Source organism: Melospiza georgiana, chromosome 6, assembly GCF_028018845.1.
Source record: "Melospiza georgiana isolate bMelGeo1 chromosome 6, bMelGeo1.pri, whole genome shotgun sequence".
NCBI classification, from domain to species: Eukaryota; Metazoa; Chordata; class Aves; order Passeriformes; family Passerellidae; genus Melospiza; species Melospiza georgiana.
Genome location: NC_080435.1, coordinates 54,436,815 through 54,455,023, shown reverse-complemented (window position 1 = coordinate 54,455,023; position 18,209 = coordinate 54,436,815). Strand labels below are relative to the sequence as shown.

The window sequence follows — 18,209 nt, the reverse complement described above, 5'->3', positions numbered from 1 at the left end:
AGTAGAATAATAGTGGGGTGGGGTGAGCATATGCCAAATTCATAAAAATTTATGTATTTCATTTCCATGTCTCAGAGACAGAAGAATCTAAGCATGTTTGTAAAGTGGGGAGGGGGTTTAATGGTTTTGACATTGTTGTTTGAAGTATTATACAGCATGCCTTTGATGCTTGGAATACCTAAGAGTCAACCTACTGATTCTGTTGTTCTTTCTTGATGGAAATTATACTAAAAAAATATTTTTGCTTGTGCACCCAGCAGAAGAATTATTATTTAGAAGTGGAATATTTTCTTACAGCAGGTCAATTTCCTTAAAATGGTCTGTTGGGCATACTTTGTCATCTTTGGGAAGCTGGGTAACAGCACTGGAAACTTATTTTGCCAACAGCAAGAAAACTGTTAGTAGTGGCAGAAAACAAATGCCAGAGGAAGCATCACAGATGTATTCAAATGAGTGCTCAGACTAGGGCTGTATTCACATGTCTATGTAAATTTGTTATTTTTTGTCTAAAAAAAATCTTGAATCTCTGCTCTGAAACAGATTTATTAATTGATTTTAAAGAGGTTTTTCTAGGGCTGGTACATATTCAATGAAATACAACATTTTCTGATTTGTGGAAGTAGAAAACCTGATCAAAATTGTAGGGTTTTCTAAGCTAATGTGTTAGGGGTTTTTTTTTAATAAATGGGTAACAGATTTGTCTTGTTTAAAACCTCCTTTTGTCAGGAGCAACGTTTGCGTTACCTGAAGCAGCAAGAACGTCGGCAGCAGCAATCTGTTTCTGAGAGTGAAAAGCTCCAAAAACTTAAAGAACGTGTTGAAACCCAGGAGACAAAGCTGAAGAAAATCCGTGCCATGAGAGGACAAGTTGACTACAGCAAGATGATGAATGGCAATTTGTGTATGTGGAATTCTTAATTTATTTACTGTTCACTGCACGACTAACAAATAATGCTATATTTTAAGTCACTATAGCACTGGTGCAGGTTCTCAGCTTCATTTTTTTGTTTTATGGAAGTTCTGTGTTTCCATGGCATTTGTATGCAACAGAACTTTTTGTTAGCTCTGTATAGTCAAACATAGTCAGAATAAGTCTATTCTTTAACCATTAGAAATCTTATGACTGTTAGCAAATTTGCTATACAAATATTTTATATGTATTTTAGATTTAGAGCTAATATGGTATATTTATTAGTATTTGTAGAATTAAAAAATTAACAACTTCTGCCTTATTTAATTGGCTTTTTGTTATTTTTATCTTGTTAATTTTAGCAACTGAAATTGAGCATATAAGTGCCATGTTCCAGGAAAAGCAGCAGGAACTGCAGGCTGCAGTGTTAAAAGTGGATCAACTCACTCAGCAGCTGGAGGATTTAAGGAAAGGGAAACTGAACGGGTTTCAGTCTTACAATGGACAAATGACAGGGCCTGCAGCAGTAGAATTAAAAAAGTTGTATCAAGAGCTACAGGTAAGTAACAAAAACATGCTATTTGAATTACAACTGTAGATTTTAAAAGTTTTGTTATTGCTCTTATGAGTGGCAATTCAGTTCTGTTACACCTTATAAAAGTAGTGTGTTGGAATGCTGTTAATGTGTGAGGTTGTAGTTGACAATATAGCCTTTTTTCAGAAAAAACTTCACTAGCATTAAAAACTATTTTGTTCCTTATACATGTAATGATACAAAGTGTGCAAGTGTTTTGAAGGGAGTTTCTCAGACCCTAATACTGAAAGTCTACATAATTTATTATTTGTTTTAATCTCTCTCAAAATTTTTTTTGTGAAACTAATTTTGGTACTTCTCTATTTTGCACTTATCTGGGTATAGCAAGCTCACTTATATGTCATCTTAACTTGGAGACGTGACTGTAATTTTAAAAATCTATTGTAAAAATATAGCTACATTGTCTGGTGTGGATAAACAAAATACATAGGAATTAAATAACACATTTTAATAGAGTAATTAGAAATGCCAGCTGCCCTATATTCCCTGCACGAGATAGTGTAACATAGTGCAATAATTATAGTATATTCACACAGTATTCCCTGCATCAATGTTGTATATCTCCTGCAAGAAGCTTGTTATATCTAGAGTGTAGCTCTCATGCAAGTAGTTAAGTATCTAGTTTAAATTGAAATTTTGTCAAATTCTGTGCTAATGTATTCAGATTTTGAGGGCTTTTTTATTTGAGGGCTTTATTCTGATCGAGGTAACAACTCTAATATATTTAATTTTAAGTATTTCATGTTTTAAAATTAATTTAAATTTCAAAATTAGTCTCATTTATTTAGATGAGCAAATACAGCAGAACTTAATCAATTCTGTTTTCATGCATTAGGAATAAGTCTCCTTTTTTCTCTTTTTACTCCTTCCTCCTTTGTACAAGGCATATCTGCCTTTGAGTATTTCTAAGTGCAAAGATGCTCAATAGATGAAGATTTCTCTCTTGTGCTTTGCAGTGATCCCATATGTGTTTATCAAGACTTAAATTTGCCTCAGGTGTTTTTTGCTTGTAACGTTACCATGAAAATAAGAACACTGAGACAATGTCTGAGTTATTGAAGGTGTGAAAAAATGCCAACAGCAAAGCAAGAGAAGTAATTATAGAGAGTGTCATGGTTGATTTAAACCATAAAAGTAATCCACCTCATAATGCACTGGAAAACTGCTGTGAAGGTTTCGGTTTAATCCCCATGCAGAGAGGAAAATCTGTGTAGAGCCCCTGCACTAGCAGTTCAGTTAACACCCCTTCCAGACATCACAAAGTCTCGTGTGGATCTTGAAACAGAATCAATAGCATAATTTCTGTAATAAGTTTTGTATCACTTAGTTTTCGTGATAGACAAACTGTCTTGGGTAAGCATGACTTTAAACAAACATTTTCTGTGATTTAGTTCTTCACAGTGAAATTTTCTGAAATAAAAAAATCTTTCTGCCTAATTCCTCAATCCATTTTCTATAAATGGGATGCAGTCTCTATGTATTTAATAGGCATCCACTAGCTTTTTTAGGATATTTTCTCAGTTTTTTCTTCTAGGAGTAGTTCATGGTTGCAAATGCTAACTTGACAGGATGTGTGGAACCATAGAGACACCAGAACAAGTTGTTGATCCAAATTCCTTTGGGGTTTTTTTTAACACTGCATTGCAAACCATCTTGCCGAGAACTGTTCTAACAAGTGGGGTTTTATTTGTTTTATTTTTTTGTTTGTTTTTGAAGATCCGTAACAGGCTCAACCAGGAGCAGAACTCCAAGCTCCAGCAGCAGAAAGAGCTCCTGAACAAACGCAATATGGAGGTGGCCATGATGGACAAGAGAATCAACGAGCTGCGCGAACGGCTGTACAAGAAAAAAGTTGAGGCACGTCAAAAAGAAAACATTCCTGTAAGATAAACTGTTAAAAGGGCCACACTTCAGTTTATCAAGGGCCTATAAAAACTGCGTAGAATCTCCCTTTTCCCCACCCAAATAATACAGTTACCTATGATAAAAGTAGCAGGTCTCTTAAAACTATTCTAAGGTTTCTCATAGGTATCCAGAAACTGTAAGACAGAATATGTTTTCTTTTATTTTTCTTTATGGCACAGATGATACTGCATTAAAAATCAGAAAAGTTTATATTTCTAGGAAGGAAAGTATGACTATGTGCTACATGTTTGAAAGCATGAATGCATAAAAAATTTAAGTTTTATAAAATGTATACCTTCCAGTATGGAAAATGGATAAAAATATAAACAGTTTGATAAAGTTAGGCTTAATAGTTGTCTGGAGTCTCAGAAAGATTTTAAGAGATGAAGTCTGGATTTCTATATGTATTACTAGCTGGAGGTATTGCGTTAAAAAAACCCAACACATACATATTTGATCATTTAAGAACTCATTTTAGACCATTTGCTTGAGAAAGACACAGTGACAGAGACTTTACAGAGATAATAGGTATCTACAAGAGACGCATGTGCTGTGACTAAAAGATTTAAGTTTTGAGGTGTTGATTTTAAGGAACAAAATTCGTGCTTTCTACCATGTTTTTTTTTTCTCTTTTTGTAGAAGCATAGAGTATGATAACTTAATTGTAAGGTGTCCTAGCTAGAGTGCATGGTTGTAGATAATCAAGTTTAGACCTCCCTGTTCATGCAGAAGGGCCTGGATTAAATGGACATTCACGTGTCAATTTGTCTGATCGTTTTCAGTTGAATCGAATTAATGGAACTTCATCACCCCAGTCATCCCTGAGTGCTTCAGGAAGGGTGGCAGCAGTAGGGCCTTACATCCAAGTTCCAAGTGCTGGCACTTATGCTGTACCAGTAGATCCAGTTAAGCCACAGTCTCTCACCATTGCTCCCAACTCAACACATGGAAGATCAAAATCTGGTAAGTACTTGTGTGATGTTTATTAATACAAATGGTTTGAAAAGGGGCAATAAAGAAAAGGAGTAATTTTCAGAGACCCAGTGTTGGCATAATTGGTGTAGGGGAGGAGGCAAGTTTCAGATGTGTTAATACTGTTCTGTGGATTGGACATCAGTCATTTGATCTGTGGAATTTTTGCTTCTTTCCATTATTTTTTCTTAGGAAATTGAGTGTTTTCTTTGAAATTTTACTGGCTGGTACATCCCTAAAAGGAGCATGTTTTCTTCACAGATTCTATGTTGCGTCTTTATAGCTTTTTCAATTATTTTGTGTGTTTGAATGTAATAATGAAATCAAATTTGTAGAAAACTGTATAATAAATAACTATTTACACCTTGTTGCTTTTTGTCAAGTAAAACAAAGCTAATGAGTTAATAATAATAATACTTGTCAGAAAGAGACTAAATAGGAAAATAGAATAAAACTATGAGAGGTTTTTGATCCATCTGGGATGTGGGAATTTGTGGTCTTTGAAGCATTTTTGAAATGGAATAACCATAACATTGATGTTGTTTACTTGTTTCTGCCCCATTTAGTGAAGAAGCTGCCCCTCCAGAACTCCCCAGAACTTTGTGTCTGAAATTGGCTCCCATGTTTCCCACTATTAATAATTCCATCTAAAATTTTCAAATAGAATTATTATTTAATTTTTGTTAGAGACTGAAGGTAGCAGGTCATATTTGTGCCTTAAGTTCTCAATTCCAGCGAATCTCATCTGTTTGCTCATACTTTAGAAAAATCATAATTCTTAAGAAATTATAAGCTGGTAAAATATACATAATACAAATAAAAATGCGTGATCCCATTGGTCCAACCATAGGGCTTATTTTACCTGGTCTCCTAGGAGAGATCAAAAAGGGGATAAGGAATGACTAGGAGACAAAAGCTGTTGCAATATTCACATACAGTCAAGGACTTAAAACTGAATATTCCAGCAAAATTAGCATCATGATTTCCAGATGGGAAGGAAGAGATGGGAGAAGACAATCTGAACCTCTCTGTAGGAAAGAATGTCAGAAATGCTCCCCCCCAAAAAGCCCCAAGGTCAGAAAGTAAAACTGGCCTAACAGAACTTAAAAAAAAGACTCCAGTATTTCCCATTGATATTAGTGATTTAACAATACCTTTATCAGCTAAAAGTATTCAAAATCTGTGCAAACCCCATCACTGTGGTTTTATGGAAAAGACTCAAGAAGATGGAATGACTTAATTGTGGGGGTAAAGGTGCAGATTTGCAACAGTTTTGTTTTCAGATTCATGGATCCTTCTTCCACATACGGAAAAGGACAGTTCCTAACTTTTAAGTTTACTAACTAAAAACCACAATTTTGTAATATCAACCTCCCAAAATATATATACCCACTTCTAGACCTACCTTGGGACTTATAATATTATAAAAGTAATTATTCTGCCTTAGGACTGACTTTGTATTTATTATTTTGAAGATACTTGAATGAAATTCTGTAAAATAGATTTATGTAAGGAGAAGCATACATGCTCCCAGGAAGAAAAGAAATTGAGAATTTATTTCAACTGTCATGCTTTTATTTCTCATTATCTGAGTGTTCCTGTTCTAATGTTCTCCATTGTCATTGTTATAATTTTTCCACCACTTTTTTTCTTTCTTTTTCTGTGTAACTGGATCTGCCTTGGTGCGTCCGGTAGAGACAGACTGTGGGTGTGTGAAAAAATCTCCAGACACCTGGAAGGTTTCTGATTTAGACATAATAGTGGATCCTATTCTGTCACCTCCCACTTCTCTTCAGTCTGCTGTTCACAATGTCATCCGCCTGGCACCTACTCTGTTTGACACCCAGCACTGTGAGTCCGTAGAAGATCTCTGGCTAGCTAAGAACTCAGTTTTTAATATGGTCATCTGAGCTCTTGCACACAGATGCATATTAAACAGCATCTTTAGAACTTGTGTCGTGGTCTGGCGTGTAGATGATGCTGTTAAAATGTAAATTGGTTGAGAAGTTGCTTTTCATCTTTGAACGAAACAGATTTGCAGCAAATGCATCCCAGGAGTACTGGAGTAGTATACCAGGGATGAGTTGTCTTCTCTGAAAAACCTCAACATTTTCTCAATGTTAGAAACTTCTGGCAATCACTAAAGGGTTTTAGTGTGTTTTGGATTGGATAGAGGCATAAAATACATCTTAATTGAGGTGCTTCATTTGAGGCTTAGTTTGAATTACTTTGTGGGAAACCTCAAGTTTCTGTGTTGCACTGACTCCAGAGATGGGATAAAAGCCCAATCTGCCCAAGCCAATACCCAGAGTCTTGCTGCCTTCCATTGGACTTGAAGCATGCATCAATTACTGTAGTAAGTAGCCTAGATCCAGACCTACAAAAATTTTAGGGAAAGTCAGAGAAAATGCACAAAACCTTTTGTGTCTGTGTGTCACTGTCTTATTTCTGTAAATGCACAATGGCCTGGTGAGAGCTGAAATGCAGTGGGTGTTATGTTTACAGGCACAAGCAAGAGGGTGCATTTGGAGGGGTGGATGGAGCCAGTTGGCTGTGGGGTGGCTGAGAGCAGCAGCTGGGGTGGCTGAGAGAAGAAGTGTTAGCATCAGATTCCCCTAGACCAGGTTGCTCAAAGCCTCATCCAGCCTGGCCTTGAACACCACCTTCAGGGATGGGACATCCACAACTTCCCTGGACAACTTGTGCCACTGATTCCCCACCCTCACAGTGTAGGTCAGAGAGAGGAGAGAGAGTCTGAATTTACTTCCAGTCTGTTATCTGGGGAAAAATATGCTGTTTACAATAAGTTTTTGTGTATCTGTCTTTCTAATAGAAAAGTATTGAATTTGCAGGTAAGATGTTTAAATGTGTCATGTCTCTTGCTGTTGTTTCTGTAAGTGCTTTCCTCATAACTAACTTACAGATCCAGATGCTTTCATGAATCAATTATAACACCTTTCACTGATCTTCAAAACAAAGGTTTTACTGAACTGTAACCTTAGTGGAGCTATAGAATGTCTTGTGCATTTTGTATAGTAAGCATTAATTCAGTGCAGTTGAAAAGTTTGCCATTATTTAGGGCCTAAGAGTTTAGACACCTTTTTGGTCTCACTCTTGATAACCAGATTATTAGAAACAATAACAAACAAAACCCACAACATTTTCAGCTTGTGGATAATGCCAATATTAAAACTGGGCCTCATTACTTTACTTCCTAGCAGCTTGCAAGTGTGAAAAGTGATTTCTGGACTGTATACTGTATTCTCAGTGTAAAAGTATGCAAGTGTTAATCCTGTTTTGAGAGATACTCAACAAAGAGGGTAAGGCTCATGAGTAGAAACTAGAGTGGTGGTGGAAAATTCATTCTCATTAGAATGTTCCTATGCAGCTTATTTTGAGGCTATCTACTATACCGGACAGAGAATTCTAGAAATAGTCCTGCTGATTCTATTTTCCAGAAGCTTAGAACTAAAATAGGAAACCTGGCCTCCCCTAAATACTTGATTTTCATTTGATACTGTATTACTGTGGGGTCCAGAAATCTCATTCATTCTCCACAGAGGCACAATCCCCCTCCATTTTAGCTCCTATCCTGTAGTAAAGTCAATTACATGTTACACATCACCTTTACACATTTAAGTGCTCCACTACAACAATTACAAGCCATAGGGATGGAGGAATGATCTCCAGTCTCCTAACAGGAAGACATGCCTGATGTTTTATCTTTTAAAGGCAAATCAAATCCTTAGGGTCTAACATAGGATTTATTTAGTTACTGTAAACTATATCTAATTATTAGGCTACTTAAACTCTTTTGCTTACTTAGAGAACTGAAACAAAATAGTCCCACACAGTTAATAAAGTAACATCAATGCCTCTAGGACTTCATTAAGGATTTGTTGCTTCAGTTTATGTGCAGCTATGCATGATTTTTTGCATATGATGAAGATAAAAGCCCATGACTTGCATCTTCACGCTGTGAGTTAAAGTTGTCAGCTGACTTTATAAATTTATTTAATATTAAATTGCTGTGGCAATTCTAATTGGGTGAGTATGCTGAGGAAACACAAAAGGTGAGTTAACCACCACTTCCAGCAAAGGAATGTGTGCTTTTGTTCCACCCTGCTGTTGAAGGGAGTTTTTACATCCTGTTATGGGTGAATGACTCTGGTAACCATAGTTTAAATTTGGAGTAAGTCCACTCAGGGCTTACATAGACTTAACATTTACTGTAGTTTGACTTTGTCTCTGGATAGTACCCAAAGAATTGTGTTGATGAAGTGTTTCTGTGCGGATTGCTACTCTGAATTTGTTTGCTTTCTAATAGCAGAATATGCAATACTCAAGCCAAAATTTTGATCACATTTTTTCTATAGAAATTTTCAGTGCAATTTGAATTTTAAAGGGTTGTGAACAGCACATTCTATGCAGTGATTTGGCTTTCAATATTGATTTCTGAATCAAATATTAATAATGATTTATCTCTCTTCTAGAATAAAACTAATCCCACTGTAATCTAAGCTATTTTATTTCACATGTTGTTTTGCTTGTTTGCAATGCTAGTATGGATTATCTTAAATCTAGTATTTTTGTCTGTTTTCAAGCTAATGATGGAAATTGGCCGCTACTTAAACAGAGCTCAGCCCCTGTGGTAAAACCCCCTCAGATCTCCAACACAGACTGGAAAGAATCAAGCATGGATACTGCTTTAAAACAAGGAACTATATCCAGCCAGCCTTTGCCAACTTCAGTATTAGGAAGTACTGATAAGCTGGTGGGTTTCATCTGATATATTTATAGTTCTGCTTTGCTGAAATTATGAACCTTTGGCTTTCATAGCTGAACTCACTTCAATTACACATTCCATTTCCTTTCTGCTATTTATTTAAAAAGTCATAAAGAAAATGATATTTTTTCTGTTCCTTCCCGTTCTTATCACATTAAAATGTGTGGGTTTCTTTCAACTTCAGTACTTTGTATTCCTTCCTGTTCTTTTACATATCTAGTCTCCCCTTCTTCCTCTTTGCTTCTCCTAATCCTCTCCCCTCTCCTTCATGTTTTTCTAATTCTCATATTTTTGTTAGTCTCTTTCCTTTGTATAGATTATTGCTTTTTCAGTGTACTCTTTTTCTCAAAAATCTCACAAAAGAAGTAATTAAATCCATCCTTAAGTGAGACTAATAGTGGTATCTGTCTTCACTGTTGTAATAGTACTTTATGAATTCTTTATGACTATAAAGAATAAGGACTTGGTCTTCTAGTTGTTTTGCTAAACTCTGACAGTATGTGTTTTCAAGATCAACTAGACACTGAGATCTGGAACCTAGAACAAGTTAATCAGGCTTTGCATGTATGCAAATAGTTTTAAATTTATATGAATGTGTTAGAGCTGAAAATGCCTTTCAACAGTGGCCTTTGTCTGAGGTATGATGAGATCCTCAGATATGATTCTACCTGAGTTTATCTAGTGATAAAGGAACACAAATTGTTTATATTGACTCCTTTTCTGTCCCACAAGATTGTATGGTATGTTGAAAAAGGAATGTTCTTGCCCAGAAGTACTTTATTGAATTGAATGGTATATACTATTTATTGTTCTTACACAGGGCCTTGACCTGGGGAAGGTGCCACCAACAGTTCCTGGTGTAAGCAAGCAGCTGCCTCAGAACTATGGGACCTATCCAAGCCCAGTTCCCTTAGGAACAGGTTCTACAAACTCTCTAGAACGGAGGAAGGATGGCAGCCTGCCCAGGCCTGGCACCAGCATAGCAAATCGGCAGAGGCCGGTCCCGCTCCCGCCGCCCAGCAACGTGCACCAGCCCAGCTCCTCGCAGCAGATCCAGCAGAGAATTTCTGTCCCTCCCAGCCCCACGTATCAACCCTCTGGCCCCCCCTTGTTCCCAGGAGGAGAGGGCAGGCCAGAACTGCCTTTGACTGTGGCAATCAGACCTTTTCTCGCTGATAAAGGATCCAGACCTCAGTCTCCCAGAAAAGGGCCACAGACAGTGAACTCCAGTTCCATCTACTCAGTGTATCTTCAGCAAGCAACACCACCAAAGAATTACCAACAAGCTGTGTACAATACTTTAAATAAGTCGGTAAAAGCAGGTAGAATATATTTTGCTCTTTTTTTCTTGGAAATACATTAAGATCTACTTGTTTAGCTTAGTTGACTTCCCATATCGGTTTGGAAAACCGTGTCTAAATCTGTGAGGAAAATAATTTTTGTGCATGCAGCATAGCAGAAAAATTATTTAATGTATTTTCTGAGGTTATCAATAAGTATGCATTGATTTTATTTTAAAGCAACATGCAGTTGGAACAATATAGCCTGGATACTTTATCAATACTTTGATAAATAAGTTGAAAAACCAGTGTCTAGATAAGAGTTTTGCTTCTCCTACTGTTTCCTTGTGAAAGAGGAAAACCATTCCAGATGCTCCTTGTAGCTTATAATTGTAAGCATCAGCATCACCAACAGGTAACTATTTATTTCTGTTTTTACAGCCCCCAGAACAATATTTTTTTTCTTTCTGTATTAGTGTCAAACAAGTATCAATAGTTTATTTATAAATATTTTATTATGTAATTTAAGAACAGCTCTTCACTGTTGTCCATCTTTCTTTTCTTCAGTTTATGGAAAGCCTGTACTACAGTCTGGTTCAACCTCTCCCTCACCCTTGCCATTCCTTCATGGCTCTTTGCCTGCCCAGTCTCCCTCACAGCCACCACCTCAGCCTCAGACCGAGGTCACTGAAAAAGATCAAGAGCTGGAAAATGCTCCACCACCCAGTGAAAACAGCAATGTGGAGAACATTCCCCGTCCTCTCAGTCCTACAAAGCTCACCCCTATCGTGCACTCGCCGCTGCGGTATCAGAGCGATGCTGACCTGGAGGCTCTGAGGAGGAAATTGGCCAACGCTCCGAGGCCGTTAAAGAAACGCAGCTCCATCACCGAGCCAGAGGGCCCCAGTGGACCAAACATACAGAAATTGTTGTACCAGCGCTTTAACACCCTGGCTGGGGGGATAGAAAGTGCTCCTTTTTATCAGCCCAGTAATCCACAGGACTTCATAGGCAACTTAGCTGACGTTGATAACGGGAACGCCAGCACCAATGGCAATATTGAAGAACCGGTCCCCGTGCAACCTACGGTTCCTGTCCCTGATGAACCGCCCCCCTCGTCAGATGCCAATGACAATGAGTTACCTTCTCCTGCTACCGAGGAGTTGATAAGCACTGAAACCACAAATCAAACATCTGAGACAACTGAAGACAACAACAACAACCTTTCTATAGTTCCTTCTACTGAGCAGTCACCCAGTCCCACGCCAGAGGTCAGCTCTCCAGTAGAAGATGAAGCTCCTTTGCCACCTGCTCTTCCTCCTCCACTTCCTCCAGTAAGTAATAAAGCAAAAGAACAACTTCGTGAACTACAGAATTAGCTTTGTGCTTAAGCATAACTGGAACATGGTAGGCTTGTGCTCAGCAATAGCTTTGCACTTGAAGTCTCATGATATTAAAAGGAAAGAAAACCAGGGGAGTTCCAGGGAGAATTCTGATGGATTAGTTTCTTTGCTACTCTACCTGCTTAATTAGGAAAATATGCAAATAGGTAACGGGAGGTTGTGTATGTGTTTCTCAACTTTTTGGAGGTTCTTGTTGTAGAACTAATTCAGGAATTGCAGATTCCATTATTTTTTTTTAATTTGTTCAGGCCTTCAAAGATAGTTTACCATTAGTTTCATACAAATAGTTAGGTCAGTGGGAAGCTTTTTAATTTGCAGGCAAGCTAACATAGCTGTTCTGGGGAAACTGCTCTCCTTTTCCCCTCTCAGAGGAGATGGAACAGGACTAACTCCAGCAGCAGCATAGCTGGCTTGTGATAGCAGAAATGTTCTGTCACATACTTTGAATTGCTTTCAAAATCCATCCTCCAGCTGCACTAACATCTTTTAAATACTTGCCATTACCAAAATCTACCACATTTGGAGAATTGAAAAATACAGAAAAGAATTAATTTTATTCTTGGTTGTTGTGATATCAATCACTCTTTGAAACCAAAGTTCATCCTCACTCTTAGATTCAGGTAGGAACCTTGCATTCTTCTGAGAATTCGACTGCAGTGTGCACAAGGCTTTGTATGGTTTTCCATGAGCATAAGGGCCAGGATTCTTCTGGGAGAATGTGAAATGCTAGCAACTAATATTATTCATAATATGAAGGGTTTATTTTCCAAACTGAAATAGCCATCCTATATAGGACCATAAGTGAAAACAGATCCTACAGAGCTAGAGACCAAAAGCATTCTATAAAAGCTGTAGTTAATAATAGATTATTTTTTCCACAGCAAGTGACAAGGACACATGTAAGGGATTCAGAATATTCTCAAAACACATTTAAATGTGCTTCAGATCTTGAAAATGCAGCTTCTGATAACACCAGCTAGAATGTCACATAAAATAGCTTCATGTTCTGTACTTTTCGTTCCTACAACAAAACTCCCAACTTGCCAGGTCTGACCTTCAACAGAGACTCCTGCTCATTCAAGGCATTGATTCCTCTAAGTACAGACTCTGGCTTAATTGTGTGGATCTTTCCAGGCTAAGCAAAAGTTTTCAGTGTCTTAGATAATCCACCAGTAATATGCACACCTTATATTAGATGCAATTAAGATGATGATGCTTAAAACACTGGCTTAAGTACTTCATGCCTTGTACTCACTATCTTTAATTAGAAGCTTTGAAACTATATTGGCTTGCTTTTTCATTTTTTTAACTGCATAAAATGTAGTCATGTATCAAGGCTTTTATTTAGAGACTTAAATAGAAATGATTTCATAGCTCTAAATATCATTTAAGGAAGATGAAATTCATAAATGAATCATTTTTCCTACTTGTACAACCTGAAATTTTGCCTTCCAACCTTCATCTTTATTCAGACAAAACGTACCAACTTGAAGAAACCCAACTCAGAAAGAACAGGCCATGGTTTGAGAGTGAAGTTCAATCCCTTGGCTCTCCTCCTAGATGCTTCTTTGGAGGGTGAATTTGATCTGGTACAACGAATCATATATGAGGTAAGCTTTTAAACAATGGCAACCCCATTGTTTAAACCCTTTTTAACCCTTTTCCCATTCAGGGAAAATGAAGTGCTAAACTATTTTATGTTTTTGACAGGTTGATGATCCCAGTAAACCAAATGATGAAGGCATTACACCTTTGCATAATGCAGTGTGTGCTGGTCATCACCACATTGTGAAATTCCTGCTTGATTTTGGTGTAAATGTAAATGCAGCAGATAGTGATGGCTGGTAAGTATCAAGACTTTTAGCCTGGTATCTGGGAGAAGCACCATTTAGATGCACATTCAGATTTTAATTGAAACCTGTTCTGGGAACAATTTCCTTCCTCTTTATCCCTACCAAATGAGTACTCTCTAAGCTGTAGGTGGAGATGAACTCAAATGCAAGGTTACAGCTCCCAAGCAAGCACACTTAAACCATAAATTAGATTACAGTTTGTGATAATTAGTGGTAGAGTTGCATTTCTTGTTCAGATGCTGAAATAATTAAACTATAAATAACAAATGACAAAAGTTATTTTGCTTAAGTTTTTTCATCAAAGATACCACTACAGATGTTGGTGTTCTTGAAGAATCTCACTTTACAGGTAGCTGTAGCATTCCTAAAGTCTTTTTGAGAGGTGGGAATGTGAATCCTCAACTTTGTTTTACCTTTCAGGTTTCCTTGTATTAGAAAATACCCTTTCACACCCAACAGCTTTGTAAGCTGTGAAAATTATTAGTTTTGCTATCATCTGTTTCATAATGCTTGGCTTTACTGGAGTCAGGTAAATCCTGAAATCCACCCTAGCTGCTTGACAGGTTTTAGACAATGCATACACGTACTTTAAACATAAAGAAAAATTTCCTTTTAAAATAGACAGGCTGTAAAGGGCAAGATGAAAGTTAGGATTCAGGGAAACTTCTTTTTTCACATGTACATTTTTTTGCTTTATTTCAGGACACCCTTGCATTGTGCAGCTTCTTGCAATAGTGTTCATCTCTGTAAACTACTGGTTGAATCTGGGGCAGCTATTTTTGCTTCAACTATAAGTGATATAGAAACTGCTGCAGACAAGTGTGAGGAGATGGAAGAAGGTTATATTCAGTGTTCCCAGTTTTTGTATGGTAAGCTGTGACACCACATCTTTCTTAAGCTTCATCCTGACTTGTCCCTCTGATCTGTGTGAAACATCTGCTTAGGCCCCAGACTGGATGATATGGCCCATCACGTCCATGTGCCTTCTAAGTGCTAAAACCAGCATCACCTTTTCACTGTGATGTTGGTCTTAGTCCTTCTGGGTTTTGAATTACTTCACAGGCTCCTTCAAATGTTAAGATTTTTGAAGTTTTAATTTGGCTTCATTTCAGGAAATGCTTCTACAGGGAGGTTTTGACCATAACAGTGAGTTGGCAAGTGTTTTGACAGAGAGACTCCTAACTTCTGATGCACAGGCTGTCAACTGAATTCTAGTAGTAGGAGCAGCCTTTTATTTCCCATAAAATGTTATTAAGAGTTGGTGTTTCCAAGGCATTTTGACAAGGCAGCATGTGTCTGTGTAGTGTTGCTGTGCTCTGATTTTCATCCCTATGCTGAAATTCAGAACTATCTATATCATCTGAGATCTATACCTAAATTTCTAGCAGATCACACAAAGAAAGAAATATGCTTTATGAATAATTATTTTACAGGAGTGCTTGGTTGCTAAAATATATTTTGCAGGAAAAGCACTTCAATGGAGCAGACAAATTTTTTATTTCCATGAGAGGATTTAAGCTTCATTAAGGCTGTTTCAGATCTGACATTGTATGAGCTTTGAAAGCCTCAAGTGTCCCTGTAGAAGGCCTGCTGTAGGAAGCAGTTTCCACTGCACGTATAATAAATGAGAAAAACTCATTCTCTAAATTACTCTGCAAGATTTTGTTTTATCATGTAGTTAAATTTCTGACAGCATTTCATCATGGAAGTGCTGAAAACTGTTCATGAAATGTTATTAACAGGAGACTAATATTAGGGCCACTGTGTCAATAATAAAAATCTCAGAGGGAAAAAAGAGTCTATTTTACCATCTGGTGTTGTTAACAGGAGTGCAGGAGAAGCTTGGAGTGATGAATAAAGGGGTGGTGTATGCTCTGTGGGATTATGAAGCCCAGAACAATGACGAGCTGTCATTCCACGAGGGCGATGCCATCACTATCCTGCGGCGCAAGGATGACAATGAGACGGAGTGGTGGTGGGCCCGCCTCAATGACAAGGAAGGCTATGTGCCTAAAAACCTCCTGGGGGTAAGTTCTTTACCTCTCCCTTCTATTTGTCACCTGCACCTGAAGTAGGAACAAAAGATGCATCTTTAGTCAGAATCCCTCTCTGTGCACCATTCGCAGCACATTGAAGTGGTGTAAAGCAGATTATTCTCTCTGGCCTCTGTGCCATTGTAAACAAACAGGAGAGGCTACTGTTAGGAAATTAGTACTGGTTGTCTTTGAGCAAGATAGTATATTTAATATAGTTTATGTTTAATGAGACTTTTTCTCCTCCTTGGTAAAATATAGAGCCCTTATGGAAAATATGGTGGCTCTATTAGGAATTTTGAAGCCTTGGTTCAGAAAGTTCTTTGAGAAGGTTTTTAATACCTGGCACAAGGCAAGGACATAGGTGTGTGTGAGTTTAAAACAGGAAAGAGCCTTGAAGATGACAACTGTGGGCACATTGTTTATGCTGCTCAGACAGATGGAACACTGTCAGGAGAGGCCAGGAATGTTAGGTGACTAAGTAGAGAGCTACTGAGGACAAAATGCATAAGAGAACCTTGCAGAGCAGGAAATAAGCTCTCTAGAGTGCTCAACAGGGAATTTTTGTACTTATGTAAAAGCATCCTTTGTCTGTTCTAGATCTTGAGCTAAATGCACCGTGTCATTTTCAGAGCAGCCATGTTGCTGCCATTAGCAGAAGTAAATCAGCCCTTTTCTTCCTGCTTCTTTTTTTTCAGGAGTGGCCTAAGAACACTCTCAAGCTTACAAAAACCCCACCCCCCAAAACACTTCAGCACCCAGTTCTGCCTAATCAGTTCTGCCTAAAGTACCCCTTTAGTTATAAATTATTTAAGTTGGTATTAACCATGCAAAGCCTAATACTGTTATTCTGTTTTTTTTAGTTATATCCACGAATAAAACCTCGACAGCGAACCCTTGCTTGAATTCAGTTGTACAACAGTGCAGTACCATGCTGGTAACTGGAAACTTAGAACATACACTGGAGCCATCATTTTTGGTCATTTCACACAGAGAAATAAAACTATGATATTTAGTTTTAATGGTGCTTTCTCTTGTTAAATGGACAGCATCCACGATTTCCAAGATCTGCAGTTTGTAAACGAGGATTGTTTGTGTGGCCAGCACTGAGGAGGAGAGCGATGCCTCCGCTACCGCCAGTGCTGCGCCAGCTCTCGTCTCACGCGGTGTTTTCAGTCAGAGTTCCGTGGTAGGAGCTTCCTTGTGTTCCATGTTCAGAGGTGTCATTTGCAGAGTGCAGATGCACTGTTCAGTTTGCTCCAACCCCCCACAGCAACTGTCCCATGTCGGGATTTTGGGTATTTCTGTTCCATACCAGTGAATGTTGAGTTCTCATTACAGATCAGCTCTTTGGGTTCTAGGACACAAGATCTTCACCTGTTACATGCATAATTAAGTAGTTACCAAAGCTTGGTGAAGGCTGGGATTTTAGGTGGCAACATGGTAAACACTTAAATCCTAGTCTGGACAACCCCAACGAAAGCTTTACCTAGTCTAGCATCTTGCAGTATTTGCATTTAGAATCAAGCTAGAGAACTAACAAAAACCAACAGTATTTGTACACTTCTCAAAATCCCTACACAATATTCACTTGGTGTTTTATTTTCTTATTATTCAGCCTACAGCACCGGTGTTACCTCTACGAATGTAAAGGTTCCCCTACTAACCCCCCGAGCTCATCCAGCCTGGACACAACAGTTAGTACTGAAGTTGCAGCAGCTTAAGGGATCTGTATGTCTGCAGGGATGAAAGTGCAATAGTTGAAAAGGGTAAGAGTCTGGTAAGGGTTATACTGTGTCACCTGAAGTCTGCCTGAGTAGTCAGTCTAGAGAAAATATGAAGGACTGGATAGAAGTAGAGAAAGAGGGTCGTGTAGATGCCAAGTGGAGGAGAAGAAAGAAACAAGGTTTAGAGAAGGATTTAAGAAAGGCAATAGCTTATTTGAGGACAGTTTCTGTGGTTCTTGGCAGCCTACAACTGCTGCCAAGGCAAGTTATGCAATAACCTGTTCCACTACATTGTAGTTTCAAGCAAAAAAGAAAAACCCCACAAACAGGCACTTCACTGGAATTTTAATTGTACATGATTTTATATACCAAAAGTATATTTTGAATTTCCCGTTATAAGTTTTAGCCATATTTCTTGTAATTTTCTCCCATTTAACAGTATGCAATTTGATTAACTCTTCATGTACAAGTTCTGTGTATAATTTATATATCCATTTCTGCAGTGCTGTAACTTGCTTTTACCACAGGTCAGCATTAACTGTATATATTGTGGTGAAAAGTGAAAGGGTATTATTGTTGAAGAATTTGCTACATGAATGTGATGATTTCAAGAGCCTATGATACACTAATTCAGAGAACATGTAAATGTGCACAATAAAGTACTGCTAAGGCATGGCTGCATTCTCCACTCTCTTTATAGAGGTCTCAACAGCAGATGTGGCTTTGGTCAGAGTCTGCATGAAAA

At 37.9% G+C, this 18,209-nt stretch overlaps 1 protein-coding gene across 3 annotated transcripts in view; it reads left to right on the top strand.

The window, feature by feature from the left end:
• The window catches only part of PPP1R13B (protein phosphatase 1 regulatory subunit 13B), a 69,809-nt gene extending 51,672 nt beyond the window's left edge, over window positions 1-18,137 (top strand). Inside the window, exons 6-18 of one of the 3 annotated variants that reach the window (XM_058025693.1) lie at window positions 727-901; window positions 1,273-1,469; window positions 3,222-3,386; window positions 4,193-4,373; window positions 6,078-6,233; window positions 8,987-9,156; window positions 9,989-10,490; window positions 11,016-11,782; window positions 13,324-13,461; window positions 13,562-13,695; window positions 14,407-14,573; window positions 15,532-15,731; window positions 16,601-18,137. In XM_058025693.1, coding sequence (XP_057881676.1) covers window positions 727-901; window positions 1,273-1,469; window positions 3,222-3,386; window positions 4,193-4,373; window positions 6,078-6,233; window positions 8,987-9,156; window positions 9,989-10,490; window positions 11,016-11,782; window positions 13,324-13,461; window positions 13,562-13,695; window positions 14,407-14,573; window positions 15,532-15,731; window positions 16,601-16,642 — 2,994 coding nt within the window. In that variant the 3' untranslated portion in view covers window positions 16,643-18,137. The remainder of the gene's footprint in view (window positions 1-726; window positions 902-1,272; window positions 1,470-3,221; window positions 3,387-4,192; window positions 4,374-6,077; window positions 6,234-8,986; window positions 9,157-9,988; window positions 10,491-11,015; window positions 11,783-13,323; window positions 13,462-13,561; window positions 13,696-14,406; window positions 14,574-15,531; window positions 15,732-16,600) is intronic. The other 2 variants (XM_058025695.1, XM_058025694.1) reach the window with 2 other exon arrangements.
• The last annotated feature ends 72 nt before the right edge of the window (window positions 18,138-18,209 follow it).